Genomic DNA, 22,467 nt, shown 5'->3' with positions numbered 1-22,467 from the left:
ACAAATCTTAGTGATATTGAATTTTCTTTTGTATTTTCCATTATAGTCCAAACATGTGAAAACCACTTTACTTAATATATATATATATATATATATATATATATATATATATATATATATATATATATATATATATATATATATATTATTGTAAAAAATAAAATAATAAGGAGAAGAAAAGATGAGAGAATAAATAAAGATATTCAAAGAAAAGTAGAATAGAATGTAGGAAGAGAATGAGATTAATTTTCATTAGAAGTATCTCCATTTTATAGGAAGTTACAAAGAAATATACATCAATATGGATGATCATCCTCAAGTTCCCATAATCTAATAAAATCTCATATTTTATAACACTCCCCTTTGTATGATCATGAGAATGTGCCTCATTAAAACCTTACTAGGAAAAACCCTATGAGAAAAACCCTAGTGAAAGAAAAAAAAATATAATATTCTTTTGAACTACTGCAACTGCCTCGTTAAAAACTTTGTCAGTAAAACCCAATGGGACAAAACCTAGACGAAGGAAAAAAGAAGTGTAGCGTAGTGATATTCTTATCAATTAGTTTCCCTTCATGTTGACATGATTATATTTTCTCTAGTAGCATAACATGGAGATCTTTGAGTCAACGTATTCCAATGAGTTTCTCGAGTATTGCAGTTGACAATGTCTTTGTTAATAGATCTACTAAATTGCCACTTGATCTCAGTTGTCGAATAACAATTTCATCACTCTTCTAGAGTTAATGAAAGTAAAAGACTTGGACGATATATGCTTAATTCTATCATCTTTAATGTATCATTTGTTAATTTGTGCAATGCTTGCAACATTATTAACTTGGTAATATTACCTCTGATGGAGGATAGTCCACATGTTTCCATTATTTGTTTGATTGATCTTCATGATATTGTCGTACCGCCATAGATAAATACATACCTCATTTGAGATAGAACTTTATAGGGGTTTGAAAGATAGTCAACATCTACATATTCAAACAATTATGATTCTTATTATTTTGAATAAATATAGACCCATGTCATCGTGGTATATGTTTGATTTCATTCCAATGTCTCTAAATTGATGTAAAACTATATCTCACAAGTAAGTTAATAAGGAATACAATATTTGGTCATATATAATTTGCAAGATATATCAACACACCAATAACACAGAGATATGGTACTTCTGAACCAAGTACTTCTTCATTATCTTCTTTAAAATGGAAGGGATCATTTTTCATTTCAAGAGAACGAACTATCATCGAAGAACTTAATGGATGTAATTTACCCATATGAAAGTGTTTCAAGACTATCTTCGTATATGTTGACTAATAAACTAATATTTCGTTAGAAAAGTACTCGATCTGTAGGCCGAAGGAAATTTTTTTTTTTTCCAAGGCCTTTCATTTCAAATTTACTTTTCAAATATCAACTATTTTTGTAAGCTATTTAGGAGTTCCGACAAAATTCAATGTTCCACATATACTATAATAATTGCAAATATTCAACATAATGAATATGCATAGGCAAATGAGGTAATACACATATACTTCTCGTTTCAAATATTCATTGAAGTGATTGTACAACATGTCTTTGGGCTGCTTAATTGATACAAGTATCTTTGTAGCTTAATTGAATATATGCTACAATGTTTTGAATTAGTTGCTTTAGGCATTTAAAATCATTCAAGGATTTTCATATATATCTGCCATTATCTAAAAGTCCATGTAAATATACAGTAAGGACATCCATGAGATGCAAATTCAGTCTTTCTAAGACTGTTAAATAAATTAAATATCTAAATATGATTGCGTCCATCATAGGAGAATATGTTTCCTCGTAGTCAATACTAGGTTTCTGTAGAAAACTATGAGCTATGAGTCACATTTTATATCTCGTGATTTCATTTTTCTCATTACACTTTCTTATATATACTCATTTATATCCAACAAGTTTGACAACTTCAGGTGTCTGGACTACAGGTCATACTTCTCACTTTTCTTCTGAGTCTTTTTTTTTTTTTTGATGTATTCTTTTCATTTTGGCCAATATTTTCTATGTTGACATTCATTTATAGTTTCTACTTTGGGATCCTCATCACTTCTTATGATGTCAATAGCCATTTGAAAAGAAAATATATTGTCAATGACAAGAGTATTTCAATCCCATTTTTCTCCATTTATAAGCAAATAATTGAGATCTCATCAATATCAGGTACTTGTACCTTTTTAAGAGCTAATTGTAAAACATATGCCTTTCATAGGGCTACTTGTTTAAACCGTGTCTCTTCAAGGGCTGCTTGAGACTGATCAATCATTTTAATAACTCACTTTATATGCAACTTCTTCAAGAGTGCCACATTTCATATATCTTTCCTTGTGTTTTCCTCTTCAAGGTCTACCACGCTTCAAGCGTGCCTTAGACTTATTATTTAATTGTCCTTCAGGAACATTAACTCATTATTTAATTGTCCTTCAAGGATATCAACTTATTATTCAATTGTCCTTTAAGGACATCAACGCATTATTTAATCGTCCTTCAAGGGCATCAACTCATTATTTAATCGTCCTTCAAGGACATCAACGCATTATTTAATTGTCCTTCAAGGACATCAATTTGTAATAGAATATTCTAGGTCAGTGAAAATGATTTTGTTACTTTCTTTGCATCAATGAAAGCATTTCGTAGTTGATTTGCAAGTTCTTGCAAATAAATTATCTTTTGAACTTCTAGTTCACATTGATTAGTATGAGGATCAAGATAAGTCAAAATCAATACATTCCAAATAATTTCATGTTGTTTTTCTGGAACTAGCTTCCTCCCCTTAACGATGAGAAAATTGTCTCATTAAAATGCTAATCTACACAACATATCATCGTATCTTTCAAGTGTATAGGTAGACTAGTTACTAAATAAAAACTTATGATTTTATAATGTACATCCATACAACCATTTACCCCGGAAGACCAAGTTGATCTTACAAGATTCTTCTAGATCTAACATTGTATAAAGTGTCATTCACATGAAATCAAATACTAATAGTGACATAGTATAAGCTCTTGAAGCCTTTAATAAGGTTTCTATCACTTGATATAGTATTAACATTGTCTATTATCAATGTTCTGCAATTAACGAGACAAAAGTTTCATCAAAATAACAATTTTTTATGTAAATTTGTGCATAACTTCAGACTAAGAATTATTCATTTTATAACTTCTGTTATATAATATTATTTTGTATAACTTCCAATTATACTGTATAATTAAAAATAAATAATTATGAGTTATATGCATAACTTTTGGCTATGTATTTGTAATTTTGGATTTGTACATACCTTTAGGCTATGAACTATTTATTATATAACTTTTGGTCATATAATGTTGTTTTATATGCATAGCTTCCGACTATGTATTTGTAATTTTGTAATTTACCCCCATAACATCTGGTTATGAAGATTATGCATATTTTTCATAACTTCTGGTTATGAAAATTTTTTCTATATAACTTCTAGTTATTAAATAATTAGAATCTATAATTATATGAAATATGATTCACATAGCTTCTAGCTATGAGATAAAGTAAATAAAAATTATAATAATACAATGCATAATATTCATATTTCATTCAAAGAGAATAAGGCTACATACCTATAAGAAATTTTGTAGATGAATTCTTCTCTTTTTCTTTTCTACCTCGAGTATTTTTCTCTTTTTCTATATACTCAGAGCATCGTGCTAATAACGTGTTGTAAAATAAAAGAATAAGGAAAAGAAAAAATGAAAGAATAAACAAAGATATTCAAAGAAAAGTAGAATAGGATGTAGGAAAAGAACAAGATAAATTTTCATTAGAAGCATCTCCCTTTTATAGGGAGTTACAAATAGATATAAATCAATATGGATGATCATCCACAAGTTCCCATATATATCTATATTTTATTTTTTTTTTATTTTTTTTTTAATAGCAATTTCCTAAACCAAGCATAGTTTTAATTTATTGATAATTGTTAAAACAAAGATAGTCTTACTCTTGCATGAATCCAATTTCTTTCAGCTTTGCCCCCATAAGGAAATGAATCCTCCAGTCTTGAATACATTCAACCTGGATTTATCAATGTTGACCCAGATAGTTGGGATAAGGTTGGGAAATTCCATTATGGACTTTGAGGAAAAGCCTATGAACTGACAAGAAAATCAAGGATCAGGGGATCACTAGTCACAACAGAATTTACCTTAACCTATCCTACTTTCTGGGAAAATATTCATGAAACTTGTAGAAAAAAATGATGAGTTCAAAATGTAGATGCAGTTGAAGACCTGCAGATTAGGCAAATGAGTACGCATTTGAAGCTCAAAATCTATAAGCCTATGAACTGACATGAAAATCAAGGATCAGGGGATCACTAGTCACAGCAGAATTACTTTTCCAGTAAAATAGTCATGAAACTTGCAGAAAAGTTTCTTCAATCAAACTGATCATGACCCAGTAACAATATAGACAACAAACTCATAAATCCAATACCTGAGAGAGAAAAGGGGCAAACTGTCGGTCTTGGAAGCTTTACCTGAGCATGGCATGTTTTGCTGGTTTCAGTTAGGTGCCTTCAAAGTGAAGCTAAGCCCAGTATCTGCAGATCTCTACAAATTACTCCATCTCGAGAACATCCAATTTTTTTCTGAATACGCATGTTTAATCCTACTATTCTTGTTACTCCAGCAAATGCTCACTTGAGCCAAGTTTTTCATCGTGTTTTCTTATAGCATGGAGCCATTCCCCTGCATAAACTGGATTGGGAGAATTAGATTCACATGAACTCTGGAGAGAGAATGCTTTATTTTTGTACTTCTACTCCAACCAAATTTAATTCTAACTCTCTGACTCTAAGTTCAAAACAAGACATGATCTCACAATATCCTAGGAAAGGGTATGAATTCTAGGCCAGAATCAGTCAATCAAACCTGATGGCAATACGAAATAAAGGATTTCTTAACAAGATTTACTAAGACTAACCAAAAGTGATGTACAGAGGACTTGGGGATTTTCTGTTTGGTTCCCTCTTTCAATAGCCTTCACCTTCAAAAGAATATGTTTGGTTCTTGGAAAATCCTAAAAAAAGGAAAAAAAATGATAAAGAAAAATAGTTTTCTTGTTTGGATACCATGGAAGAAAGCTCCATAAACAAACCACACAAGGGGAAAAAAATTTCAAAATTTTCCATGATTTTTTTTTTTCTTACTATTTTTTCCCCTCAATTTTTCTGGAAACCAAACATAGCCTAAAACTTACACATGGATTCCGTAGTCATGTCTCTAGCCAGAATCAAGATCTTCAATCAGTTTGCTGCATAAAAATGAAAGACCAAAATATAGAACAGGATGCAAATATCTATGAAAAGGAGAGATAAGAGGGCTTGCACCATAGGCTTTACCTTTTCTAATGGAAGATAGATGGCTATAACACTGACTCTTTAAGGCATTAATAATTGCTAATACAAACTCAAGTTCAGAGGGTGATCAAAACAAAGTTCTAATGTTAAAACATAATCAAGCCTAAATACAACCGTGAAATAAGTTTAGCACATACCCTGGCTCTGTTCATTTCTCATTTTTCTGGTGGAAATATCCTCAGAGTAGCCATAATCAAAAGATATCAGAGAAGGTTCTCCTAATAGGAAAATTATTAACCAAGTTTGAAACCATTCATCTACCTAACATGAAGAAACAACGAGCAGCTGCAAAAACTCACATTTCTGACAATGAAACATCAGAGTATTAAATCAGGAAATGTTGATCATTCCCTTCATTCATTTGATAAGGAACTGGTATTAGGAATTGTTTTGATAAGAAACTAGGAGAGATTGAGGCACACCAATATGAAAGATGTTCACCATCTCCACTTGAAGAACAAGACTTAATATATTTTAATGCAAATAATTACATTAAAAAACTAAAAAGGAACAGCAGTGGAAGTAATTTATGCACACAAAAACTAAAGACTATGACATGGTTATATTCTCATTTGGTGCAGCCACATGCAGAAATCCACCTAAAGACCCAATAAGAGACATCCTCCCATGAAGCAATTGACCTAAACCCCCTTCTCATCTTCACGCAAATCAGATGTTAGAAAGACCTTTCGAGCAGGAATGGAATAGAATTTACCATGACTAATGTCCAGTTGAGACTGTGGCCTTCTTCTGCAAGAACTGCTCACCGTATCATACAAAATGGTGTAGTTTGAGCTGCTCACATTCCTAAAGTAGCAGAATTTAGGACAGCCATAGTTGTATACTTCTTGGGTACTCCCCAATCCACTGCTCACCAAGTTGTTCTTTATAATCATAGAACCCTGCCCCGTCTGCAAATTTTCAAGAAAGGTCTTGGAGAAGCTAGAACCAGCAGAGTTAGATCTCTCCTCATTAAATCCCAGAGTGACATTTGCCAGTGAAAGATAAGTTCCATTTCCTCGATCCACATTGTCAGAGTACAAATAAAGGGGAAACAGTTTAGATGAATTGATCGAATAACTAAAAGAATATGGGAACTTGGTATAAACACCATCATTGAAATGAATTGTCTGATTCACAGTCTGCAAATCCCCATCATTCCCCATTACCATTAAGTTGATGTATTTGAATTCTTGGATTGACTGGGTTGTCATCTTCCCATGGGAGGATTTCACCCATCCAGTGGATGATATAGACCTGCTAGAGAGTGTCAAAAATGATGCATTTAAACCCTTCATATACAATGTCGAAGTAGACAAAGACGACCCAGAGCCATGGCCCAAAAGCCTCCCTTCAGTTTGTGTGCTCTTATGGTCCAACCAAATATGCAAATTTGCATCTATGTACCATACATTCAAGGCATTAGTAACGCTAAACTCAAAAGTATGGGTCTTTCCATCTAATATCTTCCCTAAAAATGGAGTAATTTCAATATTATAACTCGGAAGATCAAATGACCCAATTCCAGTAATTGGCCTCCATAAGAGGGGGTTGACCCCTCCTGTATAGATGACTGTAAAGGGCCAAACAGCACCAACTAGCTTACCATCAAGCCCCACCAAAACCTCCCTAAAAGGCCCATTTCCAGGAGTCCCAGTAAGATTATTTGCAGAAATGTAATCATTTGGTGGATTTGAATACCAAAATTCATCATTCTCATGAAATGAAAGATAAACCTCCAACACAGCCCTATAGGCATTTCGAGGAATTTTGAACTTCTTCACCTCCAAATCAGTCGAATTCTCAATTTCAAACCACAACCCATCATTCAAAGGCAGATTTCGCGAAATGGGCAAGATCAAATCCGCCCAGGAACCATACCCAGAAGCCAATTTTTCAGAATTCTTCGCAGCAGGATAAAAATGAAAAGTCACATTCACATGGTAAACCCCAGTATAGGTTTTATCAACAACATTACCCAAATAAACAGCAAGTGTCTCTTCCTTCATAAGCAAAGAATAATACCTGGTAACATCCTTCTTAACAGTCCAAACAATCCCAGTAGCTGTAGGCTCTGCAGTGCAGCTCCGGAGAAGCTCAACCCCACCAAGCCAAACCCCAAAAATCCGATCAAATTGCCTCCCTTTACATGTGGCACTCCATTCCAGCACAATTTTGGAGAAATTCTGAGATGGGCAATGAGCAGGAGGAGAGTAGGGAGCAAGAACAGGGGGTTTACCATATGTGTAGCCAAAATCATGTTGGAGAACAAGGGAAGAGCAGGGCTTGGTTTTGGGGACTTTGATGGGTTTGGTGACTTCAAAGAACCTGATTGGAGGGGTGTCTCGGTGGGGTTTGGGCTGTGAGAGAAGCTGTGATCTGAGGAGGTTGCTGACTTTGTGTAGATTTGCAGTGGTGGAGGGAGGGTTGAGGAGGAAGAAGAGAGAAAAAAGGAGGAGAGGAAGGAGAGAAGCAGCCATAGAAGATGGTTGTTGAGACTCGACAGAAAAGCTTTGGTGTTACCATACCTTATAGTCAATCAATATGTAGACAGAGAAGCTTTGGTTTTGGAGTGGAGAACAAGAAGTACACAAGAGAGAAAAACTTTTTATTTTTTTATTTATTTTTATAATTCTTGATTATTTTTAAAAACAAAATTTTATTTAAGAATTCAAATATAAAAATCAATTTTCTTAATTCATTTTAATTTTTAAACAATTAAAAATTTTAATTCCAGCTTAATTTGGATTCAAATTACATGTAAATTACAAGACAAAATTACTTATTGAAACGTAACTAAAGATTTAAATATTTAAAAAACATAACTAATTATTAATTGCAAAACATAAATTAAAAAAAACAACATTTCAATTTTTTTATGGCTAATAATGCATAACACTTATTAGAATCTAAGATTTTATTTTTCTTTTAAATTTTTATTTTTTTATTTTTTATTTTTTATTTTTTATTTTTCATTGTAGACTCAAATAATTAAAAGTAGAATATATATACACACTTTTCTCTATCCAAAATTTTTTTAAATAAAAAAACAATAGAAAAATGAATAAAATATTAAAACCTTCTTGTAGGTATTTAGAAATTAAAAATATTAGAACAAGAAAAAAAATGAATAAAATATTGAAATTTATATATGAAAGCTTGATTAAAATAAGAATATTATTATAAGTAAAAAATTGGAAATATAAAAACAAATGATTACTTTTAAGTGAAATATAATTATTAAGGTAGTGTTAATTTTTTTATCACTTAATTCTAAATAGAACTTAAAATTAAATCGTATTGAAAGAAATCTGAAAAACAAATAAATTAATTTCGACTTTCAAAAAAATCCAAAGAGGGTGTTTGTTTTTTAGTTTTTTATCAAAAGTAATTTGTTTTTAGATTTTACATTGTTTTTTCTTTGTTACTTTTTTGATGATTTATCATAAAATTTTTTATTGAATAAAAAAAATTAAAATATTTTACTCTTTTTAAATAGAAAAAATAATATGCTATTTTTTAATATTTAATTTAAATAAAATATTATAAAAATAAAAAATCTAATACTTAACCCTACTAAACACTATTTAATTTTAATTTTTATTTAGAATTAAGTAAAAAAACAAACACTATATTTGATTTTTTCTGTTTAGTAAAAAAAATTTAAAATAAATAATAGGTTAATAAGAAATAAACTATCAAATAATCTAAAATCTGAAAATAAGTTACTTCTTAAAAAAAGTTCAAAAAACAAACTTCACTTATTTACTGATTTTTAAATTTTATTATACGTTTTTGTGTTGCGAATCGTAATAATATAGAGCTTAGGATATATGAATTAAGTTAATAAAATGCATGAAATTATTAGAATATAAATATTAAAATATTATAAATACTTGATGATATTCATATCAATTTGACTTTTTTATTTCTTTTTCTCCATTTTAAATTTAAGTTATGGCCTTTTTTTCTCCTAAATTTTTGTTATTTTTTATTTTCAATTATATTATTATTATGGGTGGAAAGGAAGGGATATAGTTTTAGTCTTTTAGATGTATTCGACATCTGTCTACGTAGACCCTTTATCTTTTGAACTCTACAATGATCAGACGTGGAGTGTAATGCACATAACAATATTCATGAAATCTTAAAGAATAAGTCTTCCATAATTTAAGTGGGCAACCCACGAACCCTTTTTTTTTTTTTTCAAAATTAAAATACTAAATGCAAAAAGTTTAGTACTTTTCTTAGAGTATTTTAAATTATTAAAGCATTGATATACTCATAGTACAAGCATTATTAGTGCTCTTTCCACCTCATATTTAACAAAAAAAAAAAGTAAAAAAAGTTGAAAAATATTTACTTTAATGTTAAAAGGATTCTCCTTAAAATACTCGAAAACAATTTCTATTCTCTAAAAATATAAAAAATAAAAAAACATGTAACAACCAAATATGTACGACGATTACAACTAAAGTATTAGATATAAAAATTATTTTTTAAATGTATTTAAATATTGTTTCAGATAAACTTTTATCCTATAAAACATCATAAAATAGTTTTTAAAAATAATTAGCAAATATGACATTAACTTTTTACAATATTTTTAAAACTCTTAAGATTTGTTTTACAATTTTGAAAAATAACATATATATATATATATATATATATATATATATATATATATATATATATATATACCGCCTTATTTTTCGGGAAGATGATGTAAAAATATTTAAACAATTATGAAAAAAACACATTTAAATTTGTTTTCAAAACTATTATATTTTTATAACAAATTCTTCAAAAAAAACCTATTTTTAATCCAAAATTTGTTTGCTTTGTAAAATAGAAAAACCATCCGTAGCATATTTTGTAACTAAAATTTGATTTATTAAAAATTTGGTTTCACTTAAGGAATCATTTAATATGCTAACATAAAGAACACAACAAAACATAAGCATATTTTTAATGCAAATAATTTCTAGAAACCTTAAAATATATTATTATCAAAGTAACATACGTTCACATAAATCAAACACTATTGACACAATCGAATTCTTATTTGATTCATCCACATGTAAAAACACTTAAGAATCAACCAAACTTGTCATCTACACTTTTTATCTCCTAATCATTCAAGTTCTATAGATCTTACCCTTATGGTACAAGAATTGCTTGCTTCATCATACAAAATTGTGCCATTTGAGCTACTAACATTTCTAAAGTAGCAACCTTTAGGATCAACGTACTCATATACTTGACTAGTAGCCGCCGTTCCATTGGTGACCAAGTTACCTTCAACATGCATGTTACCTCGTCCCTTCTGCAAATTTTTTAAAGCAATTTTCGATGAAGTGGATCCAAGCTTCTTAGACCTCTTCTCATTGAACCCCAATTTTATTTTTGATTTCGCTACGAAGCTTCCATTCCCTTGGTTGATAATGTCATAGTATAAGTACAAGGGAAAGGTTTTAGTAGATTTGACAACATAGGTTGAAGAAGAAGGCAATGTAGTATGAAGATCGTTTGTAACTTGGATTCTCTGATTCACGATCTGCAAATTGCCATTTTTTGAGATATCCATCTTGTTCATAAAGTTGAAATCTTGGGTTGTCTTTGTTGTCATCTTCCCATGGGAGGACTTGACCCATCCACGGGAGGATATAGACCTAGTAGAATGTATCAAAAATGATGCATTTAAGCCTTCCATAGACGATGTTGAAATTGAGGAAGAAGACTTCGAGTTGTGCCCTAAAAGCTTCCCTTGAGTCCTCTTGCTTTTGTTATCCAACCAAAGATGTAAATTTGCATCTATAAACCACACATTCAAAGCATTTGTAACACTAAACCCTAATCCATGGCTCTTCCCATCCAACAAATTCCCCAAAAATGGAGTGATTTCAATATCATAGCTTGGAAGATTGAATGACCCAATTGCAGAAATTGGCCTCCAAAGGAGGGGATTCACCCCACCAGTGTGGATCACTGTGAAAGGCCAAACAGCACCAACTAGCTCACCATCAAGACTCACCAAAACCTCCCTGAAGGCAGAATTTCCAGGTATAGAACCAGTGAGATTGTTCACATCAATATAATCATTTGGAGGATTCAAGTACCAAAACTCATCATTCTCATGGAATGAGACATAAACCTCCAACACAGCCCTATATGCATTCTTTGGGATTATGAACTCCTTCCCCTCCACATGAGTCTGGTTCTGGATTTCAAACCACAACCCATCATTCAGAGGGAGGTTTCTAGAGATGGGTAAGATCAAATCAGGCCTAGAACCATACCCAGACTTCAGAAGGTTGGAATCATCAGCAGGATAAAAATGAAAAGAGAGATTCACATGGTAGACTCCTGTATAGGTTTCATCAACAATATTCCCCATGTAGACAGCAAGAGTCTGAGTCTGACTAGTCTGGCTCTTCAAGAGCAGTGAAGAATACCTGGTTATGTCCTTCTCAACAGTCCAAACAATCCCAGTTGCTTTAGGCTCTGCAGTACAGCTCCTGAGAAGCTCAACCCCGTCAAGCCAGACACCAAAAATTCTATCAAACTGCCTTCCTTTACAGGTTGCAGTCCATTCCAATACAATCTTGGAGAAGTTCTGCGATGGGCAATGGGAAGGAGGAGAGTAGGGGACAATCACCGGGGGCTTCCCATATGTGGATGCAAAGTCATGTTGCAGAACAAGAGATGAACATGGCTTGGTTTTTGGGACTTTTACTGGTTTGGTGACTTCAAAAAACCTAGTTGGAGAGGGGTTTTTGAGGGGTTTTGGGTGTGAGAGAAGCTTTGATCCGAGGCCGGTGGTGAGTTTGTAGAGTTGTGCAGTAGAGGAAAGGGGGTATAGGAGGGAGAAGAAGAAGAAGAGATGAAAGAAGAGAAGAGACCGCATAAAGGAAGAAGAAGCCATTGATGGTGCTTAGGAAGAGACCAAATAACAATGCTATATATGTTTATATGGTTTTATATAGAAGGAGAAAGTCTTAAGCTGGATACAGGTGTTTGTTTCCAAAGAAAATGACCAAGTAACAATGCTATATATGTTTATATGGTTTTATATAGAAGGAGAAAGTCTTAAGCTGGAGACAGGTGTTTGTTTCCAAAGAAAATATGATTCGGTTTTTTGGAAATCACAACTTCACCATTTTTGAAAATCAATCCCAACCATTAAATTTGGAAAATCAAGATAATTTTACGATAATGAAAAAAAGCAAAGGTATGATACCATAAATAACCGACAGGGACGATGGACCCAATATGGTAGGAGCCATAATTTAAATCAAATTATTTTTTAGAAATTTTTTTTTTAATCATAGAAGTATTTGATAAGGATGAAAAAGGATTTATGGAAATAAAAATAATTATTTCACAATATTTTTTTCACTTTTGGAAAACAAAAAATAAATAAACATGTTGAAAAAGCTTTATATTTATAGATTCATTTAATTCTTGAATTATTTTTATATTTAAAACCCATTTATTATTTTTATTTTAAAAATTAGATTAATTAGAAAGTATATTGGAAGTACTTTGTACAAAGAGATCAAAGTTGGAGAAAAACAGAAGGACAATTAAAAAAAGAATTAATTGGTTAAAAATTGTGAAATAATTTTCGTATTTATAAATTTAACTCATTTCATATTTTTACTAAAATAATCAATGTTTTCACAATGAACCAATTGGAAAAGTTACTGGGTTCACGATTTACTAGTCGGACTGGCGATCAAACCACGATCACATCATAAATATATAATTTATAAATTATTAAAATTTCAAATAATTATAAATGAATCGTAGTCAAATCGGTGATATCATAAATATATAAATTATAAATTATTAAAATTTAAAATAAGTATAAAAATAAAAATAATAATTTATATATTATTTAAAAATTAAAATTTTATTTAAAAATCAGAAAATTAGTTTCAAATTTAAAATTAAAATTAAAATTAAAACCATAATTTTAATTTTAAATTTTAAATTTTAAAATTCATTTTTAAATAAAAAATTTATTTTAAAATCAGAAATTTATTTAAAATTGTAATATTTTTATTAATTTAAATTAAAACAATAATTTTTAAACATGAAGTAAAAAAATAATAGTGAGATGAGGTAAAAAATAATTTAAAAAAATATAGAAGAAGGGAGGGGCAAAAATGAGAACAAATTTTCACTTTCGGGGTTCTAGTGAGTCATTGGGAGGAGGGGGGTTTTCCAGCAGCTACACGGGGTGGGGGGGAGGGGAGGGGAGTTGGATTGCTAGTGCGAAATGGAAGCTTTTCCGGCGCGTGGGTTCCAACGGGGGGTGAGTGGGTTTCTAGTCACTTTCTGGCGCTGGGTGGGAAGTGGGGGGAGGGGGAGGTTCCGACGAGTAAAAGGGGGAAGCAACAATGGAAATTTGGAGGGAACCGTTCCGATCATCTAGTTCGCCGGTATGACTATCGGTTTAACCCAATTCCGATCCGACCACTTTTCGGTCCAATTGATCAAACCGATCTGGTTTTTAAAACTTAACGTAAATTATTTTTAATTATTTCAAGTATTTACATATAAATTAAAAAAAAATAAGATTATTTTTACAAAAAAAATAATGAGATTATTTTTATCACAACGTGGCTAAAAAAAAAACAAATGAAAGTTCAATTTTCAAAATTAGGTTTTTAATAACCCTTTTAATCAAATAACCCCTTTAAGAAAATTTAATTATTTAAGCCACATGCTATTTGATAGCTGTTTTTAAAATAATTATGGAGAAAAATAGAACATGTTTAATAATATAAAACAAAAAATAATTTATATTTTCAAAAACAGAAATGAGAGTATTTTCAAAAAATATTTTTATTTGTTCTTTGAAGATTATTTTTTTTAAAAAAAAAAATTATTTAAAAACATTTTTTTATATTTTAAATTTTGAGGAAGTAAAATTCTATTATTGAAGTACTTTCTTTTTTGAAGTAAACTTTTGATTATTGTTGAAGCATTTTTACAGGATGTACTTTCTTTCTATCTTATTCAAATTCAGCCTAAGATACAAGAAGTGCACAAACTACTTGTTGATGAAAGTTAACAGGCTTAGATCATTCAGATTAACATGATTTTACTTTTGAATGTATATCAATGAGAAAGAATGCCGTTCCATTCAAAAAGTCAATTAAGAGATCGGTTTAGAACTGATAATTGACCAGAGTCTCCATTCAACAGGAAAACTTCCAATGGGACATAAGGAGAGCCCATTGATGACCCAAACCTGTAGGTGGGTTGCAGTATTTTACTGCCTTTGGAGCATTGAACAGTTAGAAGGCGTGGTCCAGTCCTCATCTGCCATACCTGCATGAACATGTCCAATCCCATATTTAGTACTTAACCCGGGAATTCCCAACAATGCAAGTATAATTGAAGCAGTTCCAGCTTTTCGAATATGGGATCCAAAACCAACAGATATTTTCAAATTGCCAGGTTCTGGGCAGGGTTTGGACCATACCAGCAGTGCAGCATAGTTTCACCCAGGGTTTTTACAAATATAGCTTACCTCAACAATTCCCTTTCGTGGGGCGTGAATAGCTAAACACAGGCAATAATCACTCTTCACTGGCTCATAGTAAGAGGAACTTGATGCTGCAGTATCTTTGCTGACTAGCATCTCCGTGAACAGGCAGCTAGCATCACGATATCCCTGAAAGAAGTAAAGTCCATTGTTAGGGGAAATGACTGGTTGTCTCATGAAAAATATTTGAGGGTGAGCATGATGAGAGAAAACCTTCCATAACCGTACTACAACGAGTGCTTGAGTATCTAATAGCAATATACGGCCCAGTGAATCTGTTATGGCAGCCAATGTACCACTAGGTGATAAAGTAAGCTTCTCGCCCTTTCTTGGGTGATCTTTCAAACATGTCAAAGGAGAAGCTGCAAAAAAATTATGATGGCAGTCAGTCGAGGGCTTTGTTGACAGTTCAAAGGTGAAAATGCATATACTTAACTCGGTCAACTGAACCTATTAACATTTAAATCATAATTACCAAAGTGAGATTGTATGAACTATACAATATGCACCTAAAGATTGATTAAAGGACAAAATCACCAAAGCTACAGTCGAAATCTAAGATTCTGAATGCTCTTTTTGATCACCTTCTCAATTCAGGTATCAGAATGACCTACAAATTATCAAATAACAAAAGCACTGAAGCTGCCGAAGTCCTCTTTTTAATCCAGTTAACACTATAGAACGTGTTAAACTAGCATGTATTCTTTTTTTTTCTTTTTCTTTTTTAAATATAAGCATTGGTTAGCCAACAGATATGGGAGTGAAAGATGCACAAGTGGGAAGTGAAAGCATCAACAGAAGATTAAGGACTTTAAAAAAGGGAACCAGGGAGCCAGAGCCCAGATGATGTGATTCATCAATATGTTCAACTTAATTCTTTATTCCTTTCATAGGATATGATATAACAGCTAAGGATCAAACAAAAAGATAAAAAAATAAATCAATTTCACCTCGGGCAAATGGTTGAGGCTTTGGTTCCGATCTTTTTGGTGATTTTTGCTCACTCCTCCATATCATTTTAGAAAAAGAGGCTATTGTTGAAAAGGTTGCAGGCACAACTTTTGACAAGATAGCTCCCACTAAAGACCTATTTCTGTCTTCTGAAAGCCTTTCACAGAATGAAGCAAAATTTGGTCAGCAGAATACCCACAGGAGAAGAGAAAAGAAAAAAGAGAGCATTTTTTCAATACAGAGCAAGAAAATTACCAAAGAAACTACCAGGCTATCAGCAAGATGGTATGATAAATAAATAAATCGCACATGCTAACCTGAATGCAGAAATCACAGCATCATCTCCAATAGTCACTGCACAATAATAGCGTTGACTTGACTGCCCAACAATAAAAGCAGCTGAATTCAAATATAGGATGCAGCAAGGTTACTAAGAATAAAATATAGGAGCAGCAACACCATAGGAGGTAACCAAGAAGTGTTTCAATAAATTCCATAGACTATAATACATTTTAGCTAGCATATTACTGGTGGTTTGTAGAACATTGGTCTGTTAGCATAGTTTCTAATATCAGAAACCATCTACGGGTTAATAAGATTAGGCAACATAATTTACCACCTGGAGTTCCATGAGTGGAGGAGGCATTGTCCCAGTAATTGCTGCATCAGCACATGGCCCATACTTGCTAACATTCCATAGCTGGTAAGGCAGTCTTCCATAAGACTTTTCCGAATCCTCTTGATCTCTCCTTTTTGGTTTCTCATCCCAAAACTGAGAGTGTGTATCTTGAAACCATCTTTGCAGCATACTCTACATGTTACACATGGAAAGCAAGTCAGAGGCATAACCTGTCAAGATTCCAAGAGGCTACTGCTTCAAAAATGAAATAAATATGACCAAGGATATTATTCTCATGGTAAAACTAAAAAATAATCTTTTTTCTCAAGGCTTTGTTTCAGATCCCCATCAATATGAGAAACCGATTCATTTAAATCTTACTAATTTAAGTAGCTGCAGGGCTAATACAAAAATATATGAAGGTTTTGAGCATGATGATGTTTCATTAAAAAAATCCCATAACTTGACAGCATAAAATAGTATATATACCTGTAAATCAGCCCCATCAAAACGAGCAATTACACCAGGCATAACAACACAAACCTCCTCTGAGGATGAACCCTGTGTCAGATCTCTCTTAGTTCCACGGACTCTAAACTTTAGAATCCGTCCAGGATTTATCATCTGCAAGCATTGACTAATGAGATCAAGGACTCTTGTGCTGCTTATAATAACTATTCAATTATCCATGATCATTTATTCTTCATTATTCATCAGGAAAGTACAATTAAACTGAAAAAAAGATGGAAAATGGGTGAAAAAAATCTTATTCCAGTGACAAAACAAGATGAGCAAGTATTTGCATCTAAAATTTTAGAAGCTACAAGACATTGGGAACATGAGCATGCACTGAAAAAGTCACAATGATATCACTACGCATAAAAGCACAACAAAATACTGCAGCAGTCATGCCTTTTAATGTCCTCAATTAAAAGCGGAAGTATGGGCAATGCAAGGCCATCAGTCAATCAACCACAGGTCTCATACATTCAAGATTCTTAACTGAACTACAAGCTCGGTTCATGGATAACTGAACAACAATCTTAGAGACCGTTTTTTTTTAGCTTTTTACTGAAAACAATTTGCTTTTAGACTTTAGGTTGTTTGTTTTTCTACTTTTTCATAACTTATTATAAACTTTTTGCTGAATAGAAAATGCCAAAATATTTGACTTTTTCTAAATGAAAAAAATAACATGTTAATTTTTCCTTACTTTTTAATGTTTAATAGAAAGAAAATATTAAAAAAACAAACAACTTAATACTTAATACTATTAAGTATTAAAGTTCTATTTCGAATTAAGTAAAAAAACAAACACCACCTTAGTCACATTGATAACTGAAAAATGAGTTCTCTCTGTGCCTTAGCTTCATGTTTTACAAAAATTGTGATATATATATATATAGTAGAAGGTTTAAATATCATGATCCTCTCTCTTAAAATATCATCTTCTTTTCTTTTCCAGCAATTCCTCGTCAACTAAATAGGGCATCAAACAACGTTCAAAGTATCTACAATTCAATTTCTTAGATTTTTTTTTTTTAATTGTCTACTTCCTTAACAGAGACATCAAACAAGCCCATTACTCAGTGCAACTCCAACTCTTTTTTTTTTTTTTTCCTACGTTCTCTTATCAAACAGAATTCCAATTTTCAATTTTCCAAAATTTTCCAAAATTTTCTCGACATGCAAACAAAAACATAATCAAACCACATTTCAAGTTATCAAACAAACAAACTCATACTGAATCTACATCTTCTAACCACACAAAAATAGCATTAAAAAACCCACAATTCAAATCCAAAATCCAAAACTCCACCTCATAATCAAACAAACCCACATCCAAAACTCAAAACAACTCCCTTCTCCCACACGTTCTCACCAAGCAACCACACCCACAAACCAAAAAAACCACCCAATTCACTCACCTGCTTATGAATCAAATCAGCACCCAACGAATAAATCATCAAATACCCGCTAGAAGTCCCAACCGCGAGAACCCTAATCTCATCAAAAACCAACCACTCAACAGCAGTAATCCGCTCGGTCTCGATCTGTGACAAAGTGGGTCGGATCTTGACAGGAGAATTGTAGGGATCGCCATTTTCGGACCAACCCAGAACGAGAACGAAGGATCGGTTGGCGAGAGCTAGAGAATCGGTGTCCAGGGCGCAGATGAGGCTAGGGTTTTCGACGAGCCAGGCCTCCTTGCCAGCTCCGAGTTCACTGAGTTCGTTACAGGCGATGCAACCCAACTCGGTCGTGTAGACTCGTCTCGCCATACTGGGAATGAGGAGTGGAGCTAACGGCTTCTCTCATCTTCCTCTTAACATTTTTGTTTTCTAACATAAAATTCCATCAACTAATTTTTTCTAATAATTAAATAATTATTAATTTAAAGTTTACAAAATATAACATTTTGGCAACTATTATTAAAAACAAAGTAAATTAAAAAATAGGCTCAAAAATTCTAGAATGAAAACTATTTTTTGAAAATTTATTCTAAATATAATTAATTTTAATTTATTACAAATAATCTTTATCTTACATGTTTGGAAACATTTGATTTGGCCTTATACAGTTTTGATTATGTTTTCGATATTCTTAAATATGTTTTTCTATTTCTTAAATGTTTATAACAACCAAAATTTTTGTTGTAAAAAAATAGTTTCTCCACTTAGATCCTATTTAATAATTATTTCTTAAAATGGTTTTCATGTTTTAGAAAAAAAATTTAAGAAAACACATTTGATAACAAAAAAATAGAAATTAATTTATGTTTTTAAAAGCAAAAAATAAGATTTTTTTTTTTTCATAAAAGCATTTTTAGTTGTTTTCAATAGTTTTAAAAAATAATTATATAAATATAAAGAATAATTAAAATGAATCACTACATAAAAAAGTTATTTTTAAAATATATTTAAAAATATATGAAATAAGTTTTAAAAAAATAGGTTGCCTACTGTATTTTTATTCTATAAAATATCATAAAACAATTTTAAAAATCTACTTTTAAAAATTATTTTCAGAACGGTTTTTTAAAACTATTTTTTGATATTTATATAATAGACATCTGTTTGAGAATTTTGAAGTGTTTTTAACTTATATTTTATGTTTTTAAATGTGTTTTAAAAATAATTTTTATATATAATGATTTATTTTTAATTATTTTTTATATTTATATAGTTTTTTTTGGAAACATTTTTAGTAATATAAATAAAAATAACTGAAAACAATTAAAAACATTTTCTCAATTTTTTTGTTTTCAAATGTATTTTTCTTTTTTCCCAAAAAATATAAAATTATTTTTAAGAACAATTATGAAATACTGCAAAAATCTCTACCTTAAACTCTAAAACAAATACCATACTCTTATATCAAATATAAAAATTTCCAAAATATTTCCCAATTTTCAATTACTATTAAGGATAACTTGTAAAACAGAAAAGTGAAAATACTTAAAATTTATTTTTAAAAACACTTTTTTTAATGAATTTTCGAAAAACTATATTTTAAAAAATTGTAAATAAATTTTTAAAAATATAAAACTATATATATATATATATATATTATATTATGTATATTCATATTCAAACCTTATCCCTCCACACTCACTCCCTTCAAATTTCCAATCCAATGCAGACGCAAAACCTCTCATTTCCTAAAACCCTAAACCCTCCCCTAACTTCATCCTTCACAAAACCCCCTCACCCTCACTCCAAATCCCTGACCCTGATCCCGTCTCCCAAATTCCCCAAACCCATCTCCCTCAACCACCGCAATGTCCGCGCGCTCGCCGGCCGGAGCAAGAAGTCCCCCGGCGGCCCTTCCCCCGGCCGTATCGAGGGTGGCGCCGAGGTCCGCCGCGAGGCCAAGCGCAACGCCCGCCGGAAAATGCAGAAACTCGCGGAGTCCCTCTTCTACCGCCTCAAGAACCCTCATCGCAACTATGCAGACAATTTCAGCGAGGAGGAGCTCCAGATGATCGGTCTTGGCTACGACCGGATGGTCCGGTTCATGGAAAAGGACGACCCGAATCTCCGACACCCCTACGACTGGTACAAGTATGGCGAATTTGGGCCGTATTCGTGGCGCGGCATCGTTTTGGGTGACCCGATTCGCGGCAGGATGTCGGACGAGTGCGTGACGTTGATAGGAGAGGTGAGGGATCAGGAAGAGTGGGAGAAGATCGAGCAGCACGAAATGGCTATCGATTTTGGTGAAAAATTGAATTCGATGGATAAGAGTGTAGGATTTAGGTATTTTTGGGTGTTTGTTAGGCACCCAAAGTGGAGACTCAATGAATTGCCATGGCAGCAATGGACCCTTGTGTGTGAAGTTGTGCTTGAGGCCGGAAAACAGAGATTGGATAAATGGAGTTTGATGGGGAGGCTAGGGAACAAGGCTAGGGCATTGATCACGCAGTGCGCAGCCTGGATGAGACCCGATATCATATACGTCAAGCGGCCGGTGTACCAGTGCAGGTTTGAGCCTCAGGATGATTTTTTCCGGGCGCTGACGCCACTCCTGGACCCGAAAACTGAAGGGGATTTTCTGTTTGAGCTGCGGCATGAAGATGGGAGGGTGGAGGTGTGTACTTATTTTGCTGGTTTGTGTAAGATTGTGAAGGTGAATCCAAAGGCATTTGTGGATGACGTTGTGAAGGCCTATGAGAAGCTGAGCGATGAGGGGAAGTCCAGGTGTTTGGAGTTTTTGTTAGGGAATCACCCTGTTGAGCTCCTCCATCCTTACACCAAGGAATGGAAGGCCAAGTTGGAGGAGATGGAATTGGGTTGTGATGCCCCTGATGATGATGATGAAGTTGGGATTAAGGCCGATGCCGGTGAGACAACCATCACAGATTGGATTGAGGATGATGGGGATGACCAGGATGATAAAAATGTCGATGGGGGTGAGGATCGAGATGATGTAGTGATGGATATAGAAGGTGGGGATGACGAATTGGGCATCAAAGAGGATGACCAGGATGATAAAAATGTCGATGGGGGTGAGGATCGAGATGATGTAGTTATGGATATAGAAGGTGGGGATGACGAATTGGGCATCAAAGAGGAGGGTTCAGGTCCAGACGATAACGAGGAGTACTGGGATAATGAATTCAAGAAGGCGCTGAGCAGCAATGAAGCAATGGAGAATCTAGCAAGGAGGAGTGTAGAGAGGTCTACCGAACTCTACAAGAGCCAGATGAAAGCAATGGAAGAAGGTAAGGCAAAGGCAAAGGAGGTTGAAGAAGATGAGATGAGGGGGAAGAGACCGAAAGTGAGTCAACAAGAGTGGAAGTATGCCGGGTATGGTCCATGGAGGAGGAGGATTAAGAAGAGTAAGATACCTCCGGAGCTGTTTTTGCGAGCAGCGGTGAGACCCTTCACATATCAGAGTCTAGTGAAGGAGATTGTGTTGACAAGGCATGCTATTTTGGATGGCGAAATTGGTAGGAAGGACTGAAGTGATGGCTATTGTGAAGGCCATTTAGGATTATGTACCAGAGCCTTTGATCAATCATCAATTATCAAAAGATCTGCCAAGTTCATTGCTAGAGGACATTACCACTGAGTTACATAGTTGCAGTTGCTAGAGCTCAAATTCCTATCGAGTTACACCTGCAAACCGACTTATAAGTCAAAAGCTCAGTTAAACTTGAGCTTGGGTATGCCTTTCTTCTAATATTAATTATAAGAAGAGCTTACGAGCTAAAAAATTAAGTCAAAAACAGGCTTATGTACGAAGTTATTTCATGTTTAATGACAAGTTTCCGATATCACACAGAGCAGTCTTTTTATTATATTTTGTGCAGTGTTGCACTTCTGGCAACTTCATAGATTTTATTTTGTTCTCAAAGACAAGAAATAGAACATAGCTTTAGACGAGTCC

General features: G+C 32.9%; 4 protein-coding genes across 5 annotated transcripts; 1 reads left to right on the top strand and 3 right to left on the bottom strand.

The window, feature by feature from the left end:
- Window positions 1-5,769: 5,769 nt before the first annotated feature.
- Window positions 5,770-8,025, bottom strand: LOC100246994 (peptide-N4-(N-acetyl-beta-glucosaminyl)asparagine amidase A). Its single transcript, XM_002285418.5, has one exon. The coding sequence runs from the start codon at window positions 7,924-7,926 to the stop codon at window positions 6,088-6,090; it is 1,839 nt and encodes a 612-aa protein (XP_002285454.1). The 5' UTR covers window positions 7,927-8,025; the 3' UTR covers window positions 5,770-6,087.
- A 2,458-nt stretch (window positions 8,026-10,483) lies between these two features.
- LOC100253845 (peptide-N4-(N-acetyl-beta-glucosaminyl)asparagine amidase A) lies at window positions 10,484-12,407 on the bottom strand. The gene has a single exon (XM_002283122.4). The coding sequence runs from the start codon at window positions 12,369-12,371 to the stop codon at window positions 10,581-10,583; it is 1,791 nt and encodes a 596-aa protein (XP_002283158.3). The 5' UTR covers window positions 12,372-12,407; the 3' UTR covers window positions 10,484-10,580.
- A 2,034-nt stretch (window positions 12,408-14,441) lies between these two features.
- On the bottom strand, window positions 14,442-18,937 carry LOC100241866 (uncharacterized). Of its 2 annotated transcripts, XM_002285422.5 has the most exons (8): window positions 18,504-18,937; window positions 17,065-17,199; window positions 16,576-16,767; window positions 16,274-16,335; window positions 15,956-16,113; window positions 15,219-15,367; window positions 14,991-15,134; window positions 14,442-14,788 (listed from the first exon to the last, which is right to left on the bottom strand). In XM_002285422.5, exons 1-8 carry the CDS (start codon window positions 18,855-18,857, stop codon window positions 14,609-14,611), a joined length of 1,374 nt encoding a protein of 457 aa, XP_002285458.1. In that variant the 5' UTR covers window positions 18,858-18,937; the 3' UTR covers window positions 14,442-14,608. The 2 variants fall into 2 exon arrangements, with proteins under 2 accessions (XP_002285458.1, XP_010644117.1); XM_010645815.3 differs by having other exon boundaries at window positions 14,991-15,367; window positions 18,504-18,929.
- Window positions 18,938-20,161: 1,224 nt separating this feature from the next.
- Window positions 20,162-22,357, top strand: LOC100248749 (uncharacterized). Its single transcript, XM_010645814.3, has one exon. It carries the CDS (start codon window positions 20,212-20,214, stop codon window positions 22,039-22,041), a length of 1,830 nt encoding a protein of 609 aa, XP_010644116.1. The 5' UTR covers window positions 20,162-20,211; the 3' UTR covers window positions 22,042-22,357.
- The last annotated feature ends 110 nt before the right edge of the window (window positions 22,358-22,467 follow it).

Source organism: Vitis vinifera, chromosome 19 (assembly GCF_030704535.1).
Source record: "Vitis vinifera cultivar Pinot Noir 40024 chromosome 19, ASM3070453v1".
Lineage (NCBI taxonomy): Eukaryota > Viridiplantae > Streptophyta > Magnoliopsida > Vitales > Vitaceae > Vitis > Vitis vinifera.
Note: the sequence above shows the minus strand (reverse complement) of the source record. Positions and strands in the feature narration are given on the sequence as shown.

What these genes read in the sequence shown, in the direction of transcription:
- LOC100241866 (XM_010645815.3), bottom strand. Translation starts at nt 18,857, where the DNA reads ATGGCGAGACGAGTCTACACGACCGAGTTGGGTTGCATCGCCTGTAAC. An exon ending in CTCCACTCATGGAACTCCAG is followed by an intron (nt 16,336 to 16,575) that starts GTGGTAAATTAT and finishes ATTGTTGGGCAG; the next exon opens with TCAAGTCAACGCTATTATTG. An exon ending in GCCTCAACCATTTGCCCGAG is followed by an intron (nt 15,368 to 15,955) that starts GTGAAATTGATT and finishes ATTTTTTTGCAG; the next exon opens with CTTCTCCTTTGACATGTTTG.
- LOC100253845 (XM_002283122.4), bottom strand. Translation starts at nt 12,371, where the DNA reads ATGGCTTCTTCTTCCTTTATGCGGTCTCTTCTCTTCTTTCATCTCTTC.
- LOC100248749 (XM_010645814.3), top strand. Translation starts at nt 20,212, where the DNA reads ATGCAGACGCAAAACCTCTCATTTCCTAAAACCCTAAACCCTCCCCTA.
- LOC100246994 (XM_002285418.5), bottom strand. Translation starts at nt 7,926, where the DNA reads ATGGCTGCTTCTCTCCTTCCTCTCCTCCTTTTTTCTCTCTTCTTCCTC.